The sequence below is a fragment of the Vigna umbellata genome, chromosome 4 (assembly GCF_029865625.1).
Source record: "Vigna umbellata cultivar VRB3 chromosome 4, Vumbellata_1.0, whole genome shotgun sequence".
NCBI classification, from domain to species: domain Eukaryota; kingdom Viridiplantae; phylum Streptophyta; class Magnoliopsida; order Fabales; family Fabaceae; genus Vigna; species Vigna umbellata.
The window spans coordinates 23480304-23502275 of record NC_142168.1 but is presented as its reverse complement, the minus strand read 5'-3'; the positions used below and the strand labels follow the sequence as shown (position 1 = coordinate 23502275).

The window sequence follows — 21972 nt, the reverse complement described above, 5'->3', positions numbered from 1 at the left end:
TGTATTTCGAGGCATGTCTATCCATGATTTGTCCATTAAAACAACCTATGTTCATGCCAAGAGGATTGGAAAGTTAGAATAAGTGACGATATTCAACGAAACACTACATAAGATGAATTTACTAAATTGGTTATAAAACTAAGTAGTACTAAGTTTATGGAAATGAAGAATTCAAAACTAAGTAGTTCCCCTACTTTAGTTATGAAATTGTTGTCTGGAATAATTTAATACTAAGTAGTACACCTACTTAATGTTAAAAGTAACACTAGTGCAAAAACAATATATAACGTCACACATTCAACGTCTAACCACTCAATAGCCAATGTTAAAAATGACCGGTGACAATTTTGTAAATAAATGCAATTGTTAAACGTCATTTAGAATTATAATTAGACGTAAAAGGATATAAAACGTTGAATGTCTCAGCGTTACACGTCAAAAGGTTAGTGAATTCAATAAAAATTTGAGCAGGAGATTGAAAATTCATTCACTTTATCTTAGCACGCGAGACCCTCTTCTCTACTCAAATTTTTCTCGAACGAAGTTTGACGACCATCACATGTAATCTTTCTTTCATTTGATACAAATGTATGTTAATAAACTACTTTATGTATGATTTTCGTTTTGTTTTCACTAATTATTTTCGTGTTCTTGTCCTTCATAGGCACATTCTGTTTTCTCTCTCATTGGTAGCAACACTTTATTCCGATGAACCCACCTTTTGAAGGTTAGTTTTCGTTTTTGTTTTCGTTTTGAAGAACTTATTTGTTAAACTTGTTTGTTTTTTGATTAAACTTATTTGTTGTTTGTTATTGTTATTTGTTGTTGATTCTATATTACCGTTCATAGTTTTGCTTTTTAGGTCTCATAGAGTTGTAAAAAAGGATTACAATTAATTAAAAAAAATTAAAAAAAAAATTGATTAACGTCATATATTGACAAAATTCGAGGTTAAATTAACGTCGTATATTGACAAAATTTGACGTTAAATTAACGTCGTATATTGACAAAATTCGACGTCAAATTAACATCGAATTTTTTAAATTCAACGTCAATTTAATGTGTCTCAATATAACCTCGTTCTCGAATTCGGCGTGAAAGACAACATATTTGACATTGTACGTTGTTTTTGTACTAGTGTAAATGGTGAATGAATAAAACACTAAGTAGAAATTAATTAATTCTGTTTCTAAGTAAAACACTAATGAATAAAAATAAATTAGTTAATGTCCTATTTCTATATATTGAATTCAAGTGAATATATGTGACATTCAGCTGCATAAATAAAGGGCACAACAAAATAAGCATACGAAATCTCTAACGCCCAGTAGTGTGAATATATGTGACAAGACTAACCTTCCCAAGGTGATTGTACAAAGATGATAAATCAAATAATAGAGAAGGACGCCCTAGAAACAACACCAAAAGAAATCCTAATCAACTATTAGACAACTTAGCTAGACATAATACAATATGAAAAGGAATTTTGTAAACCTTTGTTAAGAGTGGCCTAATATAATTGTTTGCTGCTTCTCAAAATTTGTTACCATGTAGAAAATCTAGCGGTATTCTCTAGCAAATAAAAAGACAAAATGGAAAGTTTTTCATTAAATAAACCACACTCCAATAATAACACTCATGTCGCTAAGAAATATACAAGTGGAGCACAAAAAAAGGATTCCTTGATCCACATATATCTTCCTAAATTGTTATACAAGAGAAAAAAAAACAAACACTATGCTCACACACTTATTATATTAATAAATACTAAATCCAAGTTTTCTCACTATATAACATAAAGCAAGAAAAATTGAAAATTCCATCTCATAATAAATTAAATATCAACGAAGCAATATTTGAATGACTAACCTATTTTTAGAGAAAGGATGTAATGACACAAACATATATTTCACACTGATAACGTGGAAAAAGTATTAGTTAAGTGATAACTGTAATACATGAGGCAGATGTTAAATAACAGGTAAAAACAACTGCAATAACAATACAAAGCATTACCTTAACAGTAGAAGACCACTTGTATTGTTGTACAAGTGTTTTGTACAAAGAATTTAACTGGTCTATTTGATCAGGTGAGTACTGTCCATCTTCTAAATAAAGTCCAACACACTTTTGAAGTCCTTCATAGTATTTGAATAGTAACATGAATCATGAACTAAAATTCAGTTTCAACAAGCATAATAGACAAACAAGCAATATAACATACAAAAATACAGTGTACACAATTGTAAATAACATATCAAACTGACCATAACCAAATTTAAAAGAAAAAACATAGTTAAACCAATTCTGCAACTGAATCAAAATCACCCCTCATCCATTTACTGGAGAGTATTCAAAAACATTTTAATTTCTATTAAAATTAGGATACGACATGCACTGATTATCATATAAAAAAAATACAGTGTAGACAACGTATCAAACTGAATAGAACCAAGTTCAAAAGAAAAAACAAATTTAAAAATATTCTGCCACTAAATTAAAATCATCCCCCTTGACCATTTATAATTTCTCTTAAAATTAGGACAAGACAACCACTGCTTATCCTAATCTAATTTCACACAAAACTCACCTTAAGACATTAGATAAACAATAGTTTCCAGTACCAAACTGAGGCACACAAAAAAATGAGATAAAAATTGAAAAGAAAAAAGAAATATAACTATGAAGTGTAAGAAGTTTCAAAAAACCAGACAAGTTAGAATGTATTTCTAATTATTTTTCAAAAAAAAACATAATATTGATCACAAGTCGAAAACTCGTGATGTGGTTACAGAAATGAGTTTTGGGAAAGTAAAAGGAACTCATCCTGTGACGAAATGTAAGAAACTCGTGTGAATCGGCTGTTCTTCACACGAGATGGTGAGTTGATGCTGCACATGAAGGAGATGCTTTTGATATAATACGAATTGCAAAAATAGCATAAACATAGAAATCACAAACCTGAAGGAGATGCTCTTTAGAAACGATCAAGATTAGGTTAGAGTGAAAAATGAAGATATATATAGAGATGAATACATACTAGGAAGTATTAGGAATGAGAGACTCAGGTAAGAGGAAAAGAACACTGAGCGAATAAAGTGATTGAAGAGATAAGATGAAGATTGAAGAGATAAAATGAACATACCAGAGAGGATTTGAGTTTGAGGGGTTGGAAACGAAAGTGATAAAAATCGCCTCAATAAAGTCCTCGCCGCCTCAACCTCTTCACCTCGACCTTGCCACCTCGACCTCGACGCTCAGCCCAAGCAGGAGAAGACACAAAGCAAAACAAACACGAAATAAGGGAAAGATTATGATGCGAGGAAGGGGTTTGGGGGAAAATTTGATGACGACAGCAGGGAGATCCACGAACACAAAAGGGAAGATTTTATGAAGGCAGTGAGAGAGAGGAAATTAGGGCTTAGACCTAGGGAGTTATATATGAAGGTGCAGGAAAAGGAGGTGAATAATAATATTAAAGACCGTCGAAAAATTATTCTAAAAAGAAGTATATTTTAGGGACGATTTTGTTTGTATCCGCCGTAAAGGTTTTTTAAAAAAAAATTACTTTCACGATTTTAAGCATAAACTGCTGAAACATACTTGAGGTTTCCAAAATCGCTTCCTAAAATTAATTATTTTTTATAATTTTATTGTTGGTAGTTTTTATTTATTTAGTAAATAATATTTTTTATTATAGATAGTTAATTTTATTTTAAAAAATAGTTAACTTTAAAAATAATGGTCAAATAAAATAATTTTAAATTTAAACTTAAAGGATAAAATTGGTAAAATGGTTATTTTAATTTAAAAACATTGTTATTTAAAGAGTAAAATTGAAAATAATATATATATATATATATATATATATATATTATATAATGATATAGATTATTTTCAAATTTTGTTGGTTTAAATAAGTTATAAGATTAAATTTGTAGTATATAGACACTACAAACTATAATAAATTCTTTAAATAGTAACAAGAGACAAATAATAATAATTAATCATAATTATTAATTTAAATATTAATTTATAAACTCAAAATTTTTAATATGTAAAATAGTTTTTATTATAAATAAAAAATTATAATTAATTTGTATATTAAATTTCAAATTGATTTCTAAAATTAATCACCAAAATTTTGATTACCAAGAAAAAATAATATTTAAATTGGTGAGAATTTTTTTTAGTTATATTGTTATATATTCAAATGTGTGTATAAATTTGCACAAATCCTTTTACTAATATTGTTGTCGCAACCGGGGTCACGACGGGACGGCGTACCAAAAAACAAACGATTTTGGAAAAGATTTGTGGAGTCGCCACCATAATTTATTAGGGAAAAACTATGGAAAACCAAAAAAATAAGACATGGTCCGCGAAAAGTACGTTTTAGGTTCGAGTATCGGTTACGCGTAAGAAAGGTGTTAGCACCCTATCGCGCCTGCCCAAAGGCAATACCTTTAATTAAATATATAAAGTTGACGTGGTTTTGATAAATGTTTAATTTTCCTTTTTAAAAAAAATAATATAAAGAAACTGCTAAAAAGCAAAAAAAAATATTTTTGTTTTATGAACCAACAAGGATTGACCTTGCTCCTGTGTATATCCATTTATGATGGACAATCAAGGATCACGTAGTTCTTTATCTAGTTAAAGGTTTGTGAGTTTGTTTAAAAATTACTATGGATTGATTTAGATTTTTAATGAGTGAAATCGACGAAGATTTGGTTTAACAAGATTGATATTTTTTATTTTTAAAGATTTTGTATTTTATTTTTATTTTTAAGAACGGTGGGAAAGAGGAAAGAAACCGACCATAGGTCGAGGCGTACTTATACTTCAAAAATCATGATTTTAAAAAATGTCATTTGTGTATAAAAAATAAAACCTTCAAATTGCAACAAAAAGATAAAAAAAAGGTGCGAAGATGACATACCTTTTCAGCTTTCAATACTCCCCTAGTTCTTCTTTGGTAGTTTCTGTTGGCAGAGTTCCTCTAGCGTGATAATTTACTCTTCTCTATACTCTCTCATACTTTTTCTATCTCTATTATTTCATAGTGTCTCTCCCTATTCCTCTTTTTCTTTCTACGACAGAGTGCGTATTTATACACACATTGTAATATTCTGGCAATCTTGCCTTAATTGTGAATTAATTGACAATAAAACAAAATAGGGATTGAAACCGTTTTGATTGCCAGAAAACAAAATCAAATAAATACAAGAACGAATATGCGAGGAATTCAAATGTGTATACCAACTCAATGCTGCTTCAGCCAAACTATCTTGAAAGAGATGGATAAGTAATTTGTCGTCATGAGCGTAAGCCGTCATTTTTCGACAATACATAGTCAAATGATTCTTAGGGCATGTGTTTCCCTTGTACTTCTCAAATTCTAGCACCTTACACTTGTGTGGAATGGTCACTCCAGGAGCCAGACTCAACCTTGCCACGTCACCAAACCCGTAACTTTCAAACCCTTCTATGGCTCTCAGTCTACCTTCTAGAACTTCGAGTTTATCTTTCGCTCCTTCCACATTCGCCTAAAAAGCACCATCTTGTGCGACAATTTTGTGGGGAAGCTTGGGCGTTTCATTCGGCTTTGCATCAGTTATGGGAAGTACATTGGTAGTTACGGGAACAACCAAAGAAGTGTGCTTTGCCTCCGAATGATCTCCAATAGGTGGCGTGTAACCTGGTGGTAAACCATACATTGGAAATGTGAATTGTGTGCCCACAGCGTCATGTACTGGAGGGTGAGCATTATCCTCAGCCTTTGCAGACGAAGTCTCGCCTGCAGTTTTCATGGCTTTCAACGCTTCTAAAATTTGACCGACTTGATCTTTTAGCTGACTAATATCGGCCTTTACAGCTTCACGCTCCTCTTCCCAATCTTCCATAGCTTTGGAGTTTGCTCGAGTCCTATAAGGATGTCGTGGAAGTTTAGCCGTTGTTTTTTTTCTTAAACTTTATACTGTTTTTATTAACTTGGATTAGATGAAAACGAAATATGCGAAAATGCAGAAATGATGCGTGCTAAAAATAAACGGAAATCACAGGTCCTTGATATCGTTGCGAGAGAAATTAACACAGCCCAGTACCATTGCAAACAAACCAAACTTTATATTTAAAGAAACCGAATAAATATCAAAAGCTACTAAAATGAAAATATCAATTCCTAGCTCGGGCGATGAAAGTCTTCATCTCACCCACTAGCCATTTACAATAACTAATAAAACGAGTGACTTCTTCAGGTAGGTTGTAAAAATATGTCATCACTTCAGCGTCGGATACCATCTTGGGAACATCTTTGATAGCTTCATTAGAAAGAGCAGCTAGTTGAGAGAAATTTCTCTTCTAATGCCTCACGGCTTGTTCCTGATCCTTAATATGGTTCTCCATCTGTTTCATCACGGCTTGATTTCTTTCTTCTATTTTCATCCATTCCGCTTGTTTAGCCAGGTAGTTCTCTATCTGCTTCACCAAAGCCTATTGCTTTTCTTTCGCTTTTCCACGTTCTTGGTCTAGCTCTTCCTCGACTGACATTGCCATCCTTTTCATTTGTTGCTCTATTTCCTTAATTTGAATCTGGGCTTCCCTCAGTCTTCTTCGTAGGGCCTCTTGTCTATCTCTTATGGTCTCTTCATAAAGGTATTTCCAATGTTCTTCGGCTTCCAATGTTGTATTCCTTTCTCTTACCTTCATGGTTAGCTCAATGTTAGCGGCTGCGAGATCCTGCTTTATTCGGAGAGTATAACCTTTTTCGATGTTCTGTTTCGTGAGAGTCTCTTCATATGCCCGCGTCATTTCTTTCCTTTCCAATGTTAAATCTACAACATCATTACGAGCATTTTGTAGCTCTTTTATCAACTTAATCTTCTAATCCTTCATTTCTTCTATTTCTATTGTCGCAACCGGAATCGCGACGGGACGACGATCCAAAAAAAGGAACGGGTTTTAAAAAGAGATTTGGAGTCGCCACCATAGTTTATTATGGAAAACTATGGAAAAACCTCAAAACGATAAAGCACGGTCCACGAAAACCAAAGATTGGGTTCGGGAGTCGGTTACGCGTGGGGAAGGTGTTAGCACCCCACAACGCCTGCCCTAAGGCAGTACCTTTAACTAAATGCACGAATATGATGTGGTTTTTCAAAATGTTTAATTATCCCCTAAAATAAAATTCTAAATAAACAAAACATATTTTTTTTAGTTTTTTGGGCCCGACAAGGATTGACCTTGCTCCTACGTATTCTCATTCAAAATGAGAAATCAGGGTTACGTAGTTCTAGCTGAAAGACTGTTTGTTTGTTTGAAAAAGCAGATGTTTTTAATTTTTGGAGATTTTTATGTTTTTAATATTTTCGAGAAAAAGAAGGTAACGAGTACTAGGCCGACGCGAACGGTCACACGAGTACTCATTCCTTTAAAATGATATTTAAATACTTTTAATTATTTTTGAAAAGAGAGATAACGATATTAAGCACTAGGACGATGCGAACGATCACACGAGCACTCATACTGTTATCTGCTTATTTAGGAAGACTTGAGAGTATTGAGTGCTAGGCTGATGCGGACGATCGCACGAGCACTCATACCCTCGTTTAATATTACATAAATAAGAGAGAAAGGTATTGAACACTAGGACGATGCGAGCGATCACACGAGTGTTCAACCTTCAAAACATATTTTTTGAAATTTTAAGAAGAAAAGAAAAGGTTTTTAGCACAAGGACGACGCGAGCGGTCACACGTGTGCTTAACCTTCAAAACGCATACTTTTTGTAAATTTATTTAAGGAAGAAGAAGAGGTTTTTAGCACAAGGACGACGCGAGCGGTCACACGTGTGCTTAAACCTTTAAAACATATTTTTGTAAATTTTATTTAAAGAAAAAGAAAAAAGTTTTTAGCACAAGGAAGACGCGAGCGGTCACACGTGTGCTTAAACCTTTAAAACATATTTTTGTAAATTCTTTTTAATTAAACTATAAATATTGTGTTATTAAATACATATATTTTAAAATAAGTAGATATTTAAAGTAAATAAATAGAATAAAATAAAACAATAAAGAAAAATAAAATAAACAAACAACAACAACAAAAAAAAAAAAAAAAAAGAAATGGGAGAGGTTGAACGAACGTTGGGGACAGTATCAGAATAACGAGCGTTCGTTAGGTAAAGAACGAACGTTCGTTGGGAGAGAGGACGAACGTCCATTGGGGAACATAACGGACGGACGTTTAAAAATATGCACCGAAACGACGAACGTTCGTTGCAAGAAACGAACGTTCGTTGGGGAAGATATCGGACGTTGTAAAGGGCACAAAATGACGAGCGTTCGCAAGGAGAGGACGAACGAACATTGTTGAAATGACGAGCGTTCGTTAAGAGACAAAACGAACGGACGTTGTTGAAATTACAAACGGACATTGGGAACGAAGGCTGAATGACGAGCGCTCGTTGTGGAGGAGATGACGAACGGACGCTGAATAACGAGCGTTCGTTGTGGTGAGATGGCGAACGGACGCTAAATAACGAGCGTTCGTGGTGGGGGAGATGGTGGACGAACGCTTGATAACGAGCGTTCGTTGTGGTGAGATGGCGAACGGACGCTAAATAACGAGCGTTCGTGGTGGGGGAGATGGTGGACGAACGCTTGATAACGAGCGTTCGTTGTGGTGAGATGGCGAACGGACGCTAAATAACGAGCGTTCGTGGTGGGGGAGATGGTGGACGAACGCTTGGAACGAAAGCTAAATAACGAGCGCTCATTGTGGGGGAGATGACGAACGGACGCTGAATAACGAGCGTTCGTTGTGGTGAGATGGCGAACGGACGCTAAATAACGAGCGTTCGTGGTGGGGGAGATGGTGGACGAACGCTTGGAACGAAAGCAAAATAACGAGCGCTCATTTTGGACGAGCGTTCTTTAGGAAAAAGAGGTTGGATGATGAACGCTCGTTATTAATGAGCGTTCGTTGGGAGGATATGGGCTGAATGGCGAACGAATGACGAGCGCCCGTTTGGGACGAGCGTTCGTTGGGCAGATTAGGCTGGATGACGAACGCTCGTTATGGACGAGCGTTCGTTGGGAATGATGAGGAGGGATGACGAACGCTCGTTATGGACGAGCGTTCGGAGGGATGACGAACGTTCGAAAAAAACGAGCCAAAGGTTCCTGGACGTACGTTTAAATTTTGGGCCTGGCCCAATTGAATGGTTTCTAACCTAGAATTTCCTAGGGGTTCTACCTTCCCGCTCTCATTCCTCACCCACTCAGACCCAACACCTCCCGTAAGCTCTCTCTCTTATCTCACCCACTCTCCATAGACCCAAGTTTCTTTCTCTCTGACCAGGAAAACCCTAAATCTGGGAGGCACGCCGCCGCCACCTCGGCTGGAACCAGCCACCGCCACCTCTGCCAAGACCACGACTTGGCCTCGCCGGTGACAACTCAGGGACGGGTTTACCTCCCCGAGCCGCCTCTCCGTCTATCTCTTCGGCCACCTCTCTCACAGCCCAGGCCGCCGGAACTCAACGCCGTAGCGCCATTAACAGCGGCCAAGCCCTGCTTCCCCACCTCCTTCGCATATGCACCACTATTCCTTCGAACCAGCCACCGCGCCACCACCCTTTTATTAGTCTCGACGTCGCCAACGACACCACACTCCACCGGAGCTACCGCCGGTTGCGGCATTCAACCCTCTCTTTCCCATCTCGTGAATGACGAAAACGCACTCCCTGGATGAACTCTTTCTGATTCTACCGAGACCAGCCGCTGCCGGTGAGGTTAAATGGGGTCCTTGCAACTTTCGAATGAGGAGAAAATGGCTTATGGCTTTGTATAATGCAGGTTGAGGATGATGGTGCTATGCGTGGGTTGGAATGGAGGTTCCAATGGAGGAATAAGGCGGTGACCGTGAGGCGTTGGTAGTGGCCGTGGGCAAATATGGATGATGGTTTATGAGTGGATGAGGGAATGAGGTTTGACAAAGCTTACGTATGTGCCCGTGATGATGGGTGGGAGTTTCAGCAGGTAATGGAGATGATCAAGTGTTGGACGTGAAGATTGATGACGGCCGTGGGTGAATATGGATGAAGGAAGTTGGAGGTTCAATGTTAAAAGAAGATGAAGATGGATGCTCAGAGGAAGAAGATAAACAAATGCTATAAGATTATAAAACAGGGAATATAGCAGACTTATCATAGCATAAACAAAATGGAATAAGCATCATGACCACACAGGGGAGCAAGAATCTTACCTCTCGGAGCTCTAAGGCTGCTGCTAGCTACGAATATCCGGTGACTTTCTCTAGCTTTTCGTCTTCTCTGCCTGTGCCAATGGTGAGTCTGAATGATGATTCCCCAATGATCGTCCTCGTGTGCCCTTTTTCTTTTTTTTTTTCTCTCTGATCCAACCAAATTCACCCTCCAAAATCTTGAAAATATTCCCTTGTAACCACCTGGTCTCCTCTGCTGAGACACGTCTCCTCTCCCATTTCCCACGTTTTCTCCCTTTTTTCTATTTTTTTACTTTTTCCAATTTTATTTTATTTATTTTTTACTTTATTTTTAATTTTAATTTTATTTTTCAATTTTTTAATTATTTTGATTAATTAACACTATTAAAACAAATTGAAAATAAGAAATAAAATAGAAAAAATTAAAAGCAAAAAACTAAATACATAAAAATAGAATAAAACAAAAAGGTAAATAAAAATAAAATAAAAACCCATAAAAACACATTTTTTCAACCCGGACAAAATTTGGTGTTGACAGCTGCCCCTCTTTACTTAGATATTACTAAATAATATGAAAATTTAATCTTTTCGTATTATTTAAGTAAAGCTAAGTAAAGATAAAGACACTAATTTTGTCCGGGTTTCAATCCTGAAAGAAAACGAACAAAACAATTCAAGTCACGGTGCCAAATGACCAATGTCAAGTAATAACAAAAACTAAAACCTGGATTTGACCATTGCCTCGCAGAGGGCCAAACTCACAGAACAGAAATTTAAATCTGACCATTGCCATGCAGAGGGTCAATAACAGAAAATTAAAACCTGGATTTGACCATTGCCTCGCAGAGGGCCAAACTCACAGAACAGAAATTTAAATCCGACCATTGCCATGCAGAGGGTCGATAACAGAAAATTAAAACCTGGATTTGACCATTGCCTCGCAGAGGGCCAAACTCACAGAACAGAAATTTAAATCCGACCATTGCCATGCAGAGGGTCGATAACAGAAAATTAAAACCTGGATTTGACCATTGCCTCGCAGAGGGCCAAACTCACAGAACAGAAATTTAAATCTGACCATTGCCATGCAGAGGGTCGATAACAGAAAATTAAAACCTGGATTTGACCATTGCCTCGCAGAGGGCCAAACTCACAGAACAGAAATTTAAATCCGACCATTGCCATGCAGAGGGTCGATAACAGAAAATTAAAACCTGGATTTGACCATTGCCTCGCAGAGGGCCAAACTCACAGAACAGAAATTTAAATCTGACCATTGCCATGCAGAGGGTCGATAACAGAAAATTAAAACCTGGATTTGACCATTGCCTCGCAGAGGGCCAACTCACAGAACAGAAATTTAAACCCGACCATTGCCATGCAGAGGGTCGATAACAGAAAATTAAAACCTGGATTTGACCATTGCCTCGCAGAGGGCCAAACTCACAGAACAGAAATTTAAACCCGACCATTGCCATGCAGAGGGTCGATAACAGAAAATTAAAACCTTGATTTGTAGCTTTGAAAAGTTGATAAATGCCAAGTTAAACACGAAGATTTTGCAAACAATTCTCTTCGCTTACTCTGAGATGATGTTATGTCATGATGATGCATGAATGCATAGACACATGAGACTTTCATTTTGTTCTTTTCTTTTACTCTCGCTTTTCATCATTTTTTTTTTTTTTTTTTTTTTTTTTTTTTTGTTTTTTGAAAATTCCATGCTTGGAATCCATTGTTAATATTATCATCAAACACAATGTACGTTCAAAACGCATTCCTAAAAACAACGTTGATAGGTATAGAACCCTTTGATGAGCAGGAAGAAAGTGTAACCCTGAGTTAAAATTCTTTTTATCGCTTTTTGCAATCCAAATTAATTTGAACCCTGTAGAATGTGGAAGAATGGCTATGAAAAACAAATGAATAATGATTAACGTATGTGTGTCCCTCCTTTGGGGAAAAGTGCTATTACATGTTGTGCTCCCATACTGCCCCAATTTTGCGCAATGGAAAAGTGAAAAGATTTGGGTATGAAGGATTCCCCCAAATTGGATGATCTTCGATTGACAGGGAGACTTTTTTTTTTTTTTTTTTTTTTTTTTTTTTTTTTTTTTTGAAAATAACACTGAATTTTGTCGTTCACCATATTATTCTGTTTCAAAGTTAAATTCGTGAGAAAGATTAGGACCAACAGTATTCAGTCAGTGTGGACTTTTATTGGCTTGTACCGTGGCTAAAGGTCAAAGGGTTTTGAAAGAAAGGATAACAAAGGCCCAAATAAGTGTTTGACGGTTAAAGTCTTTAAACAAGAATCATTTGAAGGGTGCCCCAGTCGATTGTCCTTAGGGATTTGAACTTCAAGCATATTTATTGTTGTTTTTTTTTCTTTCCTTTTGGATCATTCTTTTTGTTGCCCCTGTTGTGGTCTTTTATGATATTTCCCCTTTCATTCATTTTTTCAACTTTGGATGCTTGTGATGTACCCATTCAAATTGACGTCGACATGCTAACGATTCTTGTCTAGGGTGATGAAAACAATTTCGAATTTTGGCTCAAACGGGGTGCAATTGAATGAACTGCTTTTGACGATTGGATAATGAAAAATGGCCACACGTCACTCCGAATCTTGTTTGTCTGACTTTCTCTTGAATTTAAACCTGAAACGAAACTATGTAGTGCCTGACACATCAACTTCATTTTTTCTTTGTTTTATCCTCTTTTTTTTTCTTTTTTTTTTTATTATATATCTCCCTAATCAACGGATTATCGGTGATATGTAACATGATGAAAACTGCCCCAATATTAGGCATATGGCGAAATCCTTCGTCTTGTGAGAAACGAAAAAGTTAGGGTTCAAGTAATGTGAATGCAGATGCTTTATCAAGAAAAGACACCGGTTACACCCAAAACCTTGAATCAGGGAAGTATTCACCAACGGTATTTTTCAAAACTGTTTTCGAACATACTATGTCTTTGACAACTTTATTAACAACAAACTCTACATGTAACTCCTTTTTTTTCGTTTTTCCTTTCCGACATCCTCCAGGACCGAGCTCGCCAACCTGATATACCTGTGATGCTTTTATCAACGCGCGTTTACTTATTTTCATTTTCATCTGACTACTTAACAGCTCAGCGTGACATGCAATATTTCAGATGGAATGCAAACAACCAAAATATGAATGAAATCATGTGAAATTTATTTATTGAATAAAACACAGAGTACAATAAGCGTTGAAGATAACATCAACATCCCTTTAACAGCAACCACTATCACGGAATCATCATGCGTAAAACTTTTTTACTGCATCAGAATTAACTGGCAATGGTAACTCCTCTCCGTCCATTCTCGTGAGAATTAGTGCCCCACCAGAAAATGCTTTCTTCACTACAAATGGCCCTTCATAATTTGGAGTCCATTTGCCTCTATGATCCTTTTGTATAGGTAGAATCTTCTTCAACACCAGCTCACCTTCATGAAATTCTCTTGGATGTACCTTTTTGTCAAATGCCTTCTTCATTCTTCTTTGATACAATTGTCCATGGCATACCGCTGTTAATCTTTTTTCATCGATGAGATTGAGCTGGTCGAAACGAGCCTGAACCCACTCAGCCTCTTCTAATTGGGTTTCCATTAAAACTCGTAAGGACGGAATTTCCACTTCAAACGGAAGTACTGCTTCCATTCCATATACAAGCGAGAAAGGCGTTGCCCCAGTCGATGTTCGTACCGAAGTGCGATAACCATGTAAAGCAAAAGGAAGCATTTCATGCCAATCCTTATACGTGACCACCATTTTCTGCACAATCTTCTTGATATTTTTGTTAGCAGCCTCTACTGCCCCATTCATCTTTGGACGATAAGGAGAAGAATTAAGATGATGAATTTTGAACTCCTCACATAACTCTGTCATCATCTGGTTGTTCAAGTTAGTGGCATTATCAGTGATGATCCTGTTAGGGATCCCGTATCTGCAAATCAACTCCCTTTTTATGAACTTGGTCACTACCTTTCTAGTTACATTAGCATAAGAAGCGGCCTCAACCCATTTTGTGAAGTAATCGATTGCAACTAATATGAAACGGTGTCCATTTGACGCCTTTGGCTCAATAGCTCCGATGACATCTATTCCCCACATCGAAAAGGGCCATGGTGCAGACAACACGTTCAAGGTCGTGGGTGGAACATTGATATTACTTGCGTATACCTGGCATTTCTCACACTTTCTCACATGTGTACAGCAATCATTTTCCATAGTCAACCAAAAATACCCCGCTCTCAGTATCTTCCTGGCCATTGAGTGCCCATTCATGTGCGTGCCAAATGTACCCTCGTGTACTTCTTTTAGTATCAGCTCGGCTTCCTTTGCATCTACGCATCTAAGGAGAACCATGTCATGATTCCTCTTATATAGAATATCCCCACTCAAAATGAAACTGCCAACCAACCTCCTTAGCGCCCTTTTGTCGTTTTCGGATGCCTTCTCTGGATATTCTCGAGTCTTAAGATAATGTTTAATGTCAAAGTACCAAGGTTTACCATCTACTTCCTCCTCGATGAAATGACAATATGCTGGCTCCGTATGACTCTTCATTTCAATCATTGGCAATTCTGCATCTTGATCAACTTCAAACATCGACGACAAGGTAGCCAACGCGTCTGCTAATTGATTATCTTCTCGCGGTATATGATTAAACGTGATGGAATCGAAATACTCAATTAATCCCCTGATGTAAGCCTGATATGGAATTAATTTAGTATCCCTAGTCTCCCATTCTCCCTTCAATTGATGGATAACCAAAGCTGAATCTCCATATACATCCAGAATTTTTGCTTTAGACTCTATAGCTGCTCGAATTCCCATGGCACAGGCTTCATATTCTGCGATATTATTCGTGCAATTAAAACACAACCTTGCCGTCATTGGAATGTATTGATTCTTAGGAGAGATAAGCACTGCCCCTATTCCATGCCCCATTACATTCGAAGCCCCATCGAATAATACCGTCCACGCTTTTTCATCTTTGTCCTCTTTATTCTCAGCAAATAAAGCCATGATATCTTCATCAGGAAATTCAGGTTGCATTGGCTGATAATCACTAATGGGTTGATGGGCTAAATATTCCGCTAAAGCGCTACCCTTGATAGATTTCTGAGTAACATATACAATGTCGTACTCTGACAATAACATCTGCCATCGAGCTATCCTTCCAGTGAGAGCAGGCTTTTCAAAAATATACTTGATAGGATCCATTTTAGATATCAACCAAGTGGAGTGGCTCAACATGTATTGCCTTAGACGATGAGTAGCCCACGCCAGTGCACAACAAGTTCGCTCTAACGACGAATATCGTTGTTCGCAATCTGTGAATCTCTTGCTCAAGTAATATATAGCATGCTCTCTTTTCCCATCTTCATCATGCTGACCCAATACACAACCCATTGAATTATCCAATACGGTCAAATACAAAATGAGCGGTCTTCCTGGCATAGGTGGACGCAATACAGGAGGGTCTTGCAAGTATTGTTTGACCTTTTCGAAAGCAACTTGACAATCTTCATTCCAGACTACGGCCTGGTTTTTCCGTAGTAACTTGAACATTGGTTCACAAGTATCAGTTAATTGGGATATGAACCTAGCAATGTAGTTCAATCTTCCCAAAAAACCTCGAACCTCCTTTTCTGTTCTGGGCGCAGGCATTTCCGTTATCGCTCTTACTTTGTCCGGATCAACTTCTATCCCTCTTTGACTAACAATGAAGCCCAACAATTTTCCAGACTTTACTCCAAACGTGCATTTGGCAGGATTTAACCTGAGTTTGTACTTTCTCAATCTCTCAAATAATTTCCTTAGATTGAAAATATGCTCCTCTTCTGATTCCGACTTTGCAATCATGTCATCCACATAAACTTCAATTTCCTTATGCATCATATCATGAAAGAGTGTCACCATTGCCCTTTGGTATGTTGCCCCAGCATTCTTGAGTCCGAAAGACATAACCTTATAGCAGAATGTTCCCCATAACGTGATAAAGGTCGTTTTTTCCATATCTTCCGGTGCCATTTTAATTTGATTGTATCCCGAGAATCCATCCATGAACGAAAACAACGAAAATTTGGCCGTATTATCAACCAGAGTATCGATGTGTGGTAACGGGAAATTATCCTTCGGACTTGCACGATTCAAATCACGATAGTCGACACACATCCGAACTTTCCCATCCTTCTTAGGCACTGGTACCACATTCGCTACCCATTGTGGGTATCTTGCCACGGCCAAAAATCCTGCGTCAAATTGCTTTTGGACTTCTTCTTTAATTTTTAGGGACATTTCCGGCTTCATTCTTCTCAATTTTTGCTTGACTGGAGGGCATTCTGGCTTGAGTGGGAGTCTATGCTGCACAATATCGGTATCTAGACCAGGCATGTCATTGTAAGACCACGCGAATACATCTTTAAACTCCTTCAACAGGACACGCAATCTTTCCCTCACCTCCATTTTCATACTAGTACCGATTTTCACCTCCTTTATCTCATCCTTCTCTCCCAAGTTAAGTATTTCAATCTCCTCCTGATGGGGTTTTATCTCCTTAGACTCTTGTTCCACTAATCTCAATAATTCTGGAGAGGGTTCCACATCATCTTCGAAATCATCTTCCGTATTATTGATAGGGTGCTCAAAATTAGGAACATTGATATCATTATTTTCAAAACAATCATTGTCACATCTGCATCATTTAAATTTATGAAAAAGTATAAATAAATAAGATAAACAAAGAAAAATGCCAAATGATGATGAAATGCAACTTTATTATCACGCTGAGTGAAAAGTAAAAAGAATCAATCCGCAAAACTTTAGTTCTAAAGCCCCAATCGAAACTATGAGCTTAATTAAAACTATTACATTTTGTTCACATTAAGCATCACAAGTAAATCCAGTGTTTCCCAATTGTTGAGTTGAGTATCAGGGGAGCAAGCCCACACAAAGCTCGAACTTTGAGGCCTTTCTTCATCCTCCACGGCTGCTATCTGGCCAGTGTTGATCCACCCAGCACTGCGGAAGCTTTCCTTGATGTCAACAATGTGAATTTTGCTCTCTCTGGGCCCTCGTCTCTCTGCACGGGCCAAACTGCGCTCTTTTCTTTCTTCAATCATCCTTTTCCTGTCTTCCCGGGTAGGTTTGTACCCCAAGCCATATCTGTTCTTGTTTTCAACGATCTCCAGAGGGAATGCTCGCCCTTGCCGATATTTGCCCAAACCTTCCCCATATACATAGCCCTCTTTTATCATAATCTTAGCCATCATAATAGAAGCACATGATAAACGAGGATTAACTGGAAACTGTTCCACACAAGCATTTCCCACAATCTCCAACGATTGAAAGGCTATCTCGAGAGCTTCTTCAGCCGCTTCGATGTATCGTGTGGATGATGGCCCACTCACCAGAAGATCCTCTTCTCCTGATACTATCACTAGTTTATCTCCCATCACGTACTTCAACTTCTGGTGTAATGAAGAAGGCACAACTCCAGCCGAATGGATCCATGGGCGTCCCAACAAACAACTGTAAGCTGGCAGGATATCCATAACCTGGAATGTTATTTGAAATACACAAGGGCCAACTTGTACTGGCAATTCCACCTCTCCCATCACTTCTCGTTTACTGCCATCAAACGCCCTCACAATCATTGAACTTGGCCTCATATGCATTCCTTCGCAAGGTAACTTTTCCAAGGTTGCTTTCGGCATAACATTCAAGGAGGACCCATTGTCCACTAAAACACGCGCAATAACATGGTCCAGGCATTTCACAGAGACGTGAAGAGCCTTATTATGCCCTCTTCCCTCAGCAGGTATCTCTTCATCCGTAAAGGTGAGATAATTATTAGCAACAATATTGCCAACAATACCCTCGAATTTATTCAATGAAATACCTTGCTCCACATGAGCCTCACTGAGTATCTTCATTAGCAACTTTCTGTGTGATGCCGAATGCATGAGCAAATCTAACAAGGATATGCGAGCAGGCATACGGTTTAACTGTTCCACCACCTTATATTCGCTTTGTTGTATGAATTTTAAAAATTCAATAGCCTCCTCTTCAGAAACCTCTCTCTTCTCTTCCTTGTCGGGGATTTCCTCTGTCTGTGCCCCCTTCCCCTTTAAGAATTCTTTTGCTTTCGCGGCTATCGTTGCTTCATTATCATTAACCCTTTCTCGTGCCAACTCAGGTGATGTGAAAATTCGACCACTCCTAGTCATTCCCCCTATCCCTGATATGTTTTTGACGACAGGGTCAACGCTTTGCGTTTCGCCTGACGCATACGTCCCATATCTCCATGGGACGGCTTTTTCGTTCTTGTAAGGAAAAGGGGCTGGTACATGGATAACCACAGGCGACCTTCCTTGAGTTGGTGGAATAGAGGTAGTCTTAGTGAAACGAATCACCAATGGTTCTGGTACAATCATGTCGGATTCATCACCAGTTTGTGCAAATACATCACCCTCTTCCCTCTTGTAGCATACCTGCATCAGACCACGATCTAGCAGGTCTTGCAGAATTTCTTCAAATTCAACACACTCCTCAATAGAGTGCTCAGCCTCTGGGTGGAGCGCGCATGCCATACTCTCATCATAATCACCCTTCAAGATACCCACTTTCAGCAACGCCTCCAAGATAAACCTCCTAGAGCTCTTAACTTCTTTCACATTTCTCACCAGCTCATGTTCTTTCACTTCGACAGCATTCGTCGAAGCATTTCCATGCCCAGATAAAGGATTGGACTCGACACTAGGTTTATCTTCTTGGAACTTTAACCACCCAGAATCAATTAGAGTCTGCACTTTATGCTTGAAAGCCAGACACCTCTCAGTGGAATGACCAGCGGCCCCTCCATGATAACTACACTTTGCCTCTGCATCATAGCCTCTTGGGTACGGAGGCTGCAAAGGCTTCAGGGGACAAACGACAACTAGCCCTTGTTTAATAAGCTGAGGCAATAATTCCGTATAAGTTGTAGGAATTGGAGTAAAGTTAACATAATTTCTTTCCTGGTTCCTTCCTGAATAAGTATTGGGACCCGCATTCATACTGGAACCTACACTTGCCCCTCCCCTCCAATTATTCGTCGGGATGTATTGTGGTTGATAGTATCCCGGTTGTTGTTGAGGCCTAATTTGATGACCAAATGACGCGTTAGCTGCATGTGGATGTTGACCCCAGTATGGTCGATAATTATGAGTGGGAGCCTGACCTCTCCACACGGGGGTTGCAGATGTTGCATGCACATCTCCTTCTTTTCTTTTTCCTGAGTTGAAATTTGGTTTTTTGGAATTTGCAACCACCGACGAGCCATATGCAATCTTCCCATTTTTCAACCCGATCTCTATCCGCTCACCTATCACGATGATATCGGCAAAATTTGAAGATACATTTCCCACCATATGTTCATAAAATGGTGGTTGGAGTGTATTTACAAACATTGCCACCATTTCCCTATCATACAAAGGTGGCTCAACTTGTGCAGCCAATTCCCTCCACCGCTGAGCATACTCCTTAAAACTTTCGTTGTCTTTCTTCGACATGTTCTGCAGCTGTAAACGATCTGGCGCAACATGTGTATTGTATATGTACTGTTTCACGAATGCATCAGCCAAGTCCGCCCAACAACGAATTCGAGTAGGCTCCAAATGGGTATACCAGTTTAACGCCACTCCAGCCAAACTATCTTGAAAAACATGGATGAGCAGCTGCTCATCATAAGCATATGCAGCCATCTTTCTGCAAAACATGGTCAGATGGCTCTTTGGACATGTATTTCCCTTATACTTCTCAAAATCTGGTGCCTTGAACTTATGTGGTATTTTAACGCCAGGAACCAAACTCAATCTAGAAACATCCCCAAAACCATAACTCTCATACCCCTCTACAGCCCTCAATCTTGCCTCTAAGCTCTCCAGTTTATCCTTTGCCCCATCAACATTACTAGTTACCCCCTGAAACGAAGTATATGGTGCAGCCCTGGTAGAAAAACCCTCTCCGGTAATCACAGGTGGCACCGGGGTTACTCGTATTCCATCAGTCATGCTTGCATGCATCCCTTCATTTACCATAGGTGCAGACATTACAACAGGCCCCTGAGTACTGATTGGCGGTACGTTGGCAGTGGTAGGAAAAGAGAATGAAGTCTGCTCCCCTTCTATGTATTCTCCCACAGGTGGGGTATAACCTTGGGGTAATCCATACATTGGGAACGAAACAGATTGGCTCCCAGCATTGAACATCGGAGGGTAATATTGAGCACTTCCCTCAACTTGCGCAGACGTCGCCCCTCCCGTAGTCTTCAGGGCCTCGAGAGCCGCCAAAATCTGGGCCATTTGATCCTTCAACTGGCTGACATCGGCCTTAATAGATTCGTGTGACTGCTCCCAATTCTCCATGACCTTCGAATTAGCTCTGGTCCTGTACGGATGTCTTGGAAAACTTGCCGTTGTTCTCTCACTTGTACTGTTCTTATTTTTTATTAAATTAAATTAGATAAGGATGAAAAATGCAGAAAGAAAACATGATGCATGCTAATGATAAGTGGAAATCACAGGATAACGATGACAATACTGATGGAAAATTAACACAAGCAGATACCAAACAAACATCCCCCATCTTTCATCTCAAGAAAATTTGATTCATTACATCGTCTAAGGAACAAAACACATAATTCTGATGTACATCAATCCCGCGCCCGGGCAATGAAAGATTTCATCTCTCCTACCAACCATTTACAATGATTAATAAACAATTCTATTTCCGCTGGTGAATTACAAAAATGAGTGCTTGCTTCAGCATTCGACACCATCCTGGGGATGTCTTCAATTGCCCCGTTTGCCAAAGCAGCTAACTGAGAGAATCTTTCCTTCCAGTGCTTTACAGCCATTTCTTGCTCGGCGATGTGCTCTTCCATTCGCTTTATCAAGGCCTGATGCCTTTCTTCAAAATCTATCGACCTCCATCGCTCCTCCTGTTCCTCGATATATTCCTCCATTTGTTTTATCAGAGTTCGATGCTCTTCCTCTGCTTCTGTTAGCTTCCAACGCTCCCTATTCATATCCGCCTCAAACGATATGGCCATCTCTTTCATCTCATGCCCCGCTTTTTCTATCTGAATCTGCGCTTCTCTTAATCTCTTCAGGGCTTCTCGTTTATCTCTTTTGGCTTCTTCGTAGAGGTGTTTCCACTCCTTTCCCTCTTCTAAAGCCACCTTCTTCTCATTTACCCTCATGGATAATTCCTTACTCGCGGCAGCTAGATCCTGTTTCACTCGAAATGTGTAATCCCTCTCAGCCTTCTGGCTTTTGACAAGGTTTTCATAAGCCCGCGACTTTTCTTCATTATCATTTCTCATATCCACAAGATCATTACGCGCTCTTTGTAATTCATTCTCCAACCTAGCATTCCTAATTTTCAATTTCTCCATCTCAGCTTTTAGTTGTTGCACCTCTTCACTTTCTGGGGCTTGAGATGGTCCTTCACTAGCTGATTGATCCTTGATTGGCTTGAAAGGCAACTTGACTACTTTCACTCTCTCCAGAATCCAGGTGTGATAACTAACACTGCTATCCACTACTCCATCCCTCAAGTCCTTCTCTGCTCGAACAACATTTTCCCAGGCGCTTTTAACCTTTCTTAACAGTTCAATGAAATGCCCGTCTTCGTAATAAATGAA

At 38.7% G+C, this 21972-nt stretch overlaps 1 protein-coding gene across 1 annotated transcript; it reads right to left on the bottom strand.

Moving 5' to 3' along the window:
• Nucleotides 1-13535: 13535 nt before the first annotated feature.
• On the bottom strand, nucleotides 13536-20536 carry LOC148199628 (uncharacterized). The gene is made up of 4 exons (XM_088112729.1): nucleotides 19538-20536; nucleotides 19166-19243; nucleotides 17237-19063; nucleotides 13536-16931 (listed from the first exon to the last, which is right to left on the bottom strand). The coding sequence occupies exons 1-4, from the start codon at nucleotides 20534-20536 to the stop codon at nucleotides 13536-13538; spliced, it is 6300 nt and encodes a 2099-aa protein (XP_087968855.1).
• Nucleotides 20537-21972: the final 1436 nt, after the last annotated feature.

What these genes read in the sequence shown, in the direction of transcription:
- LOC148199628 (XM_088112729.1), bottom strand. Translation starts at nt 20,536, where the DNA reads ATGTTCAATGCTGGGAGCCAATCTGTTTCGTTCCCAATGTATGGATTA. An exon ending in AAAGAAAAGAAGGAGATGTG is followed by an intron (nt 19,244 to 19,537) that starts CATGCAACATCT and finishes TTATTGCCTCAG; the next exon opens with CTTATTAAACAAGGGCTAGT. An exon ending in CAAGAGGCTATGATGCAGAG is followed by an intron (nt 19,064 to 19,165) that starts GCAAAGTGTAGT and finishes GGGTGGTTAAAG; the next exon opens with TTCCAAGAAGATAAACCTAG.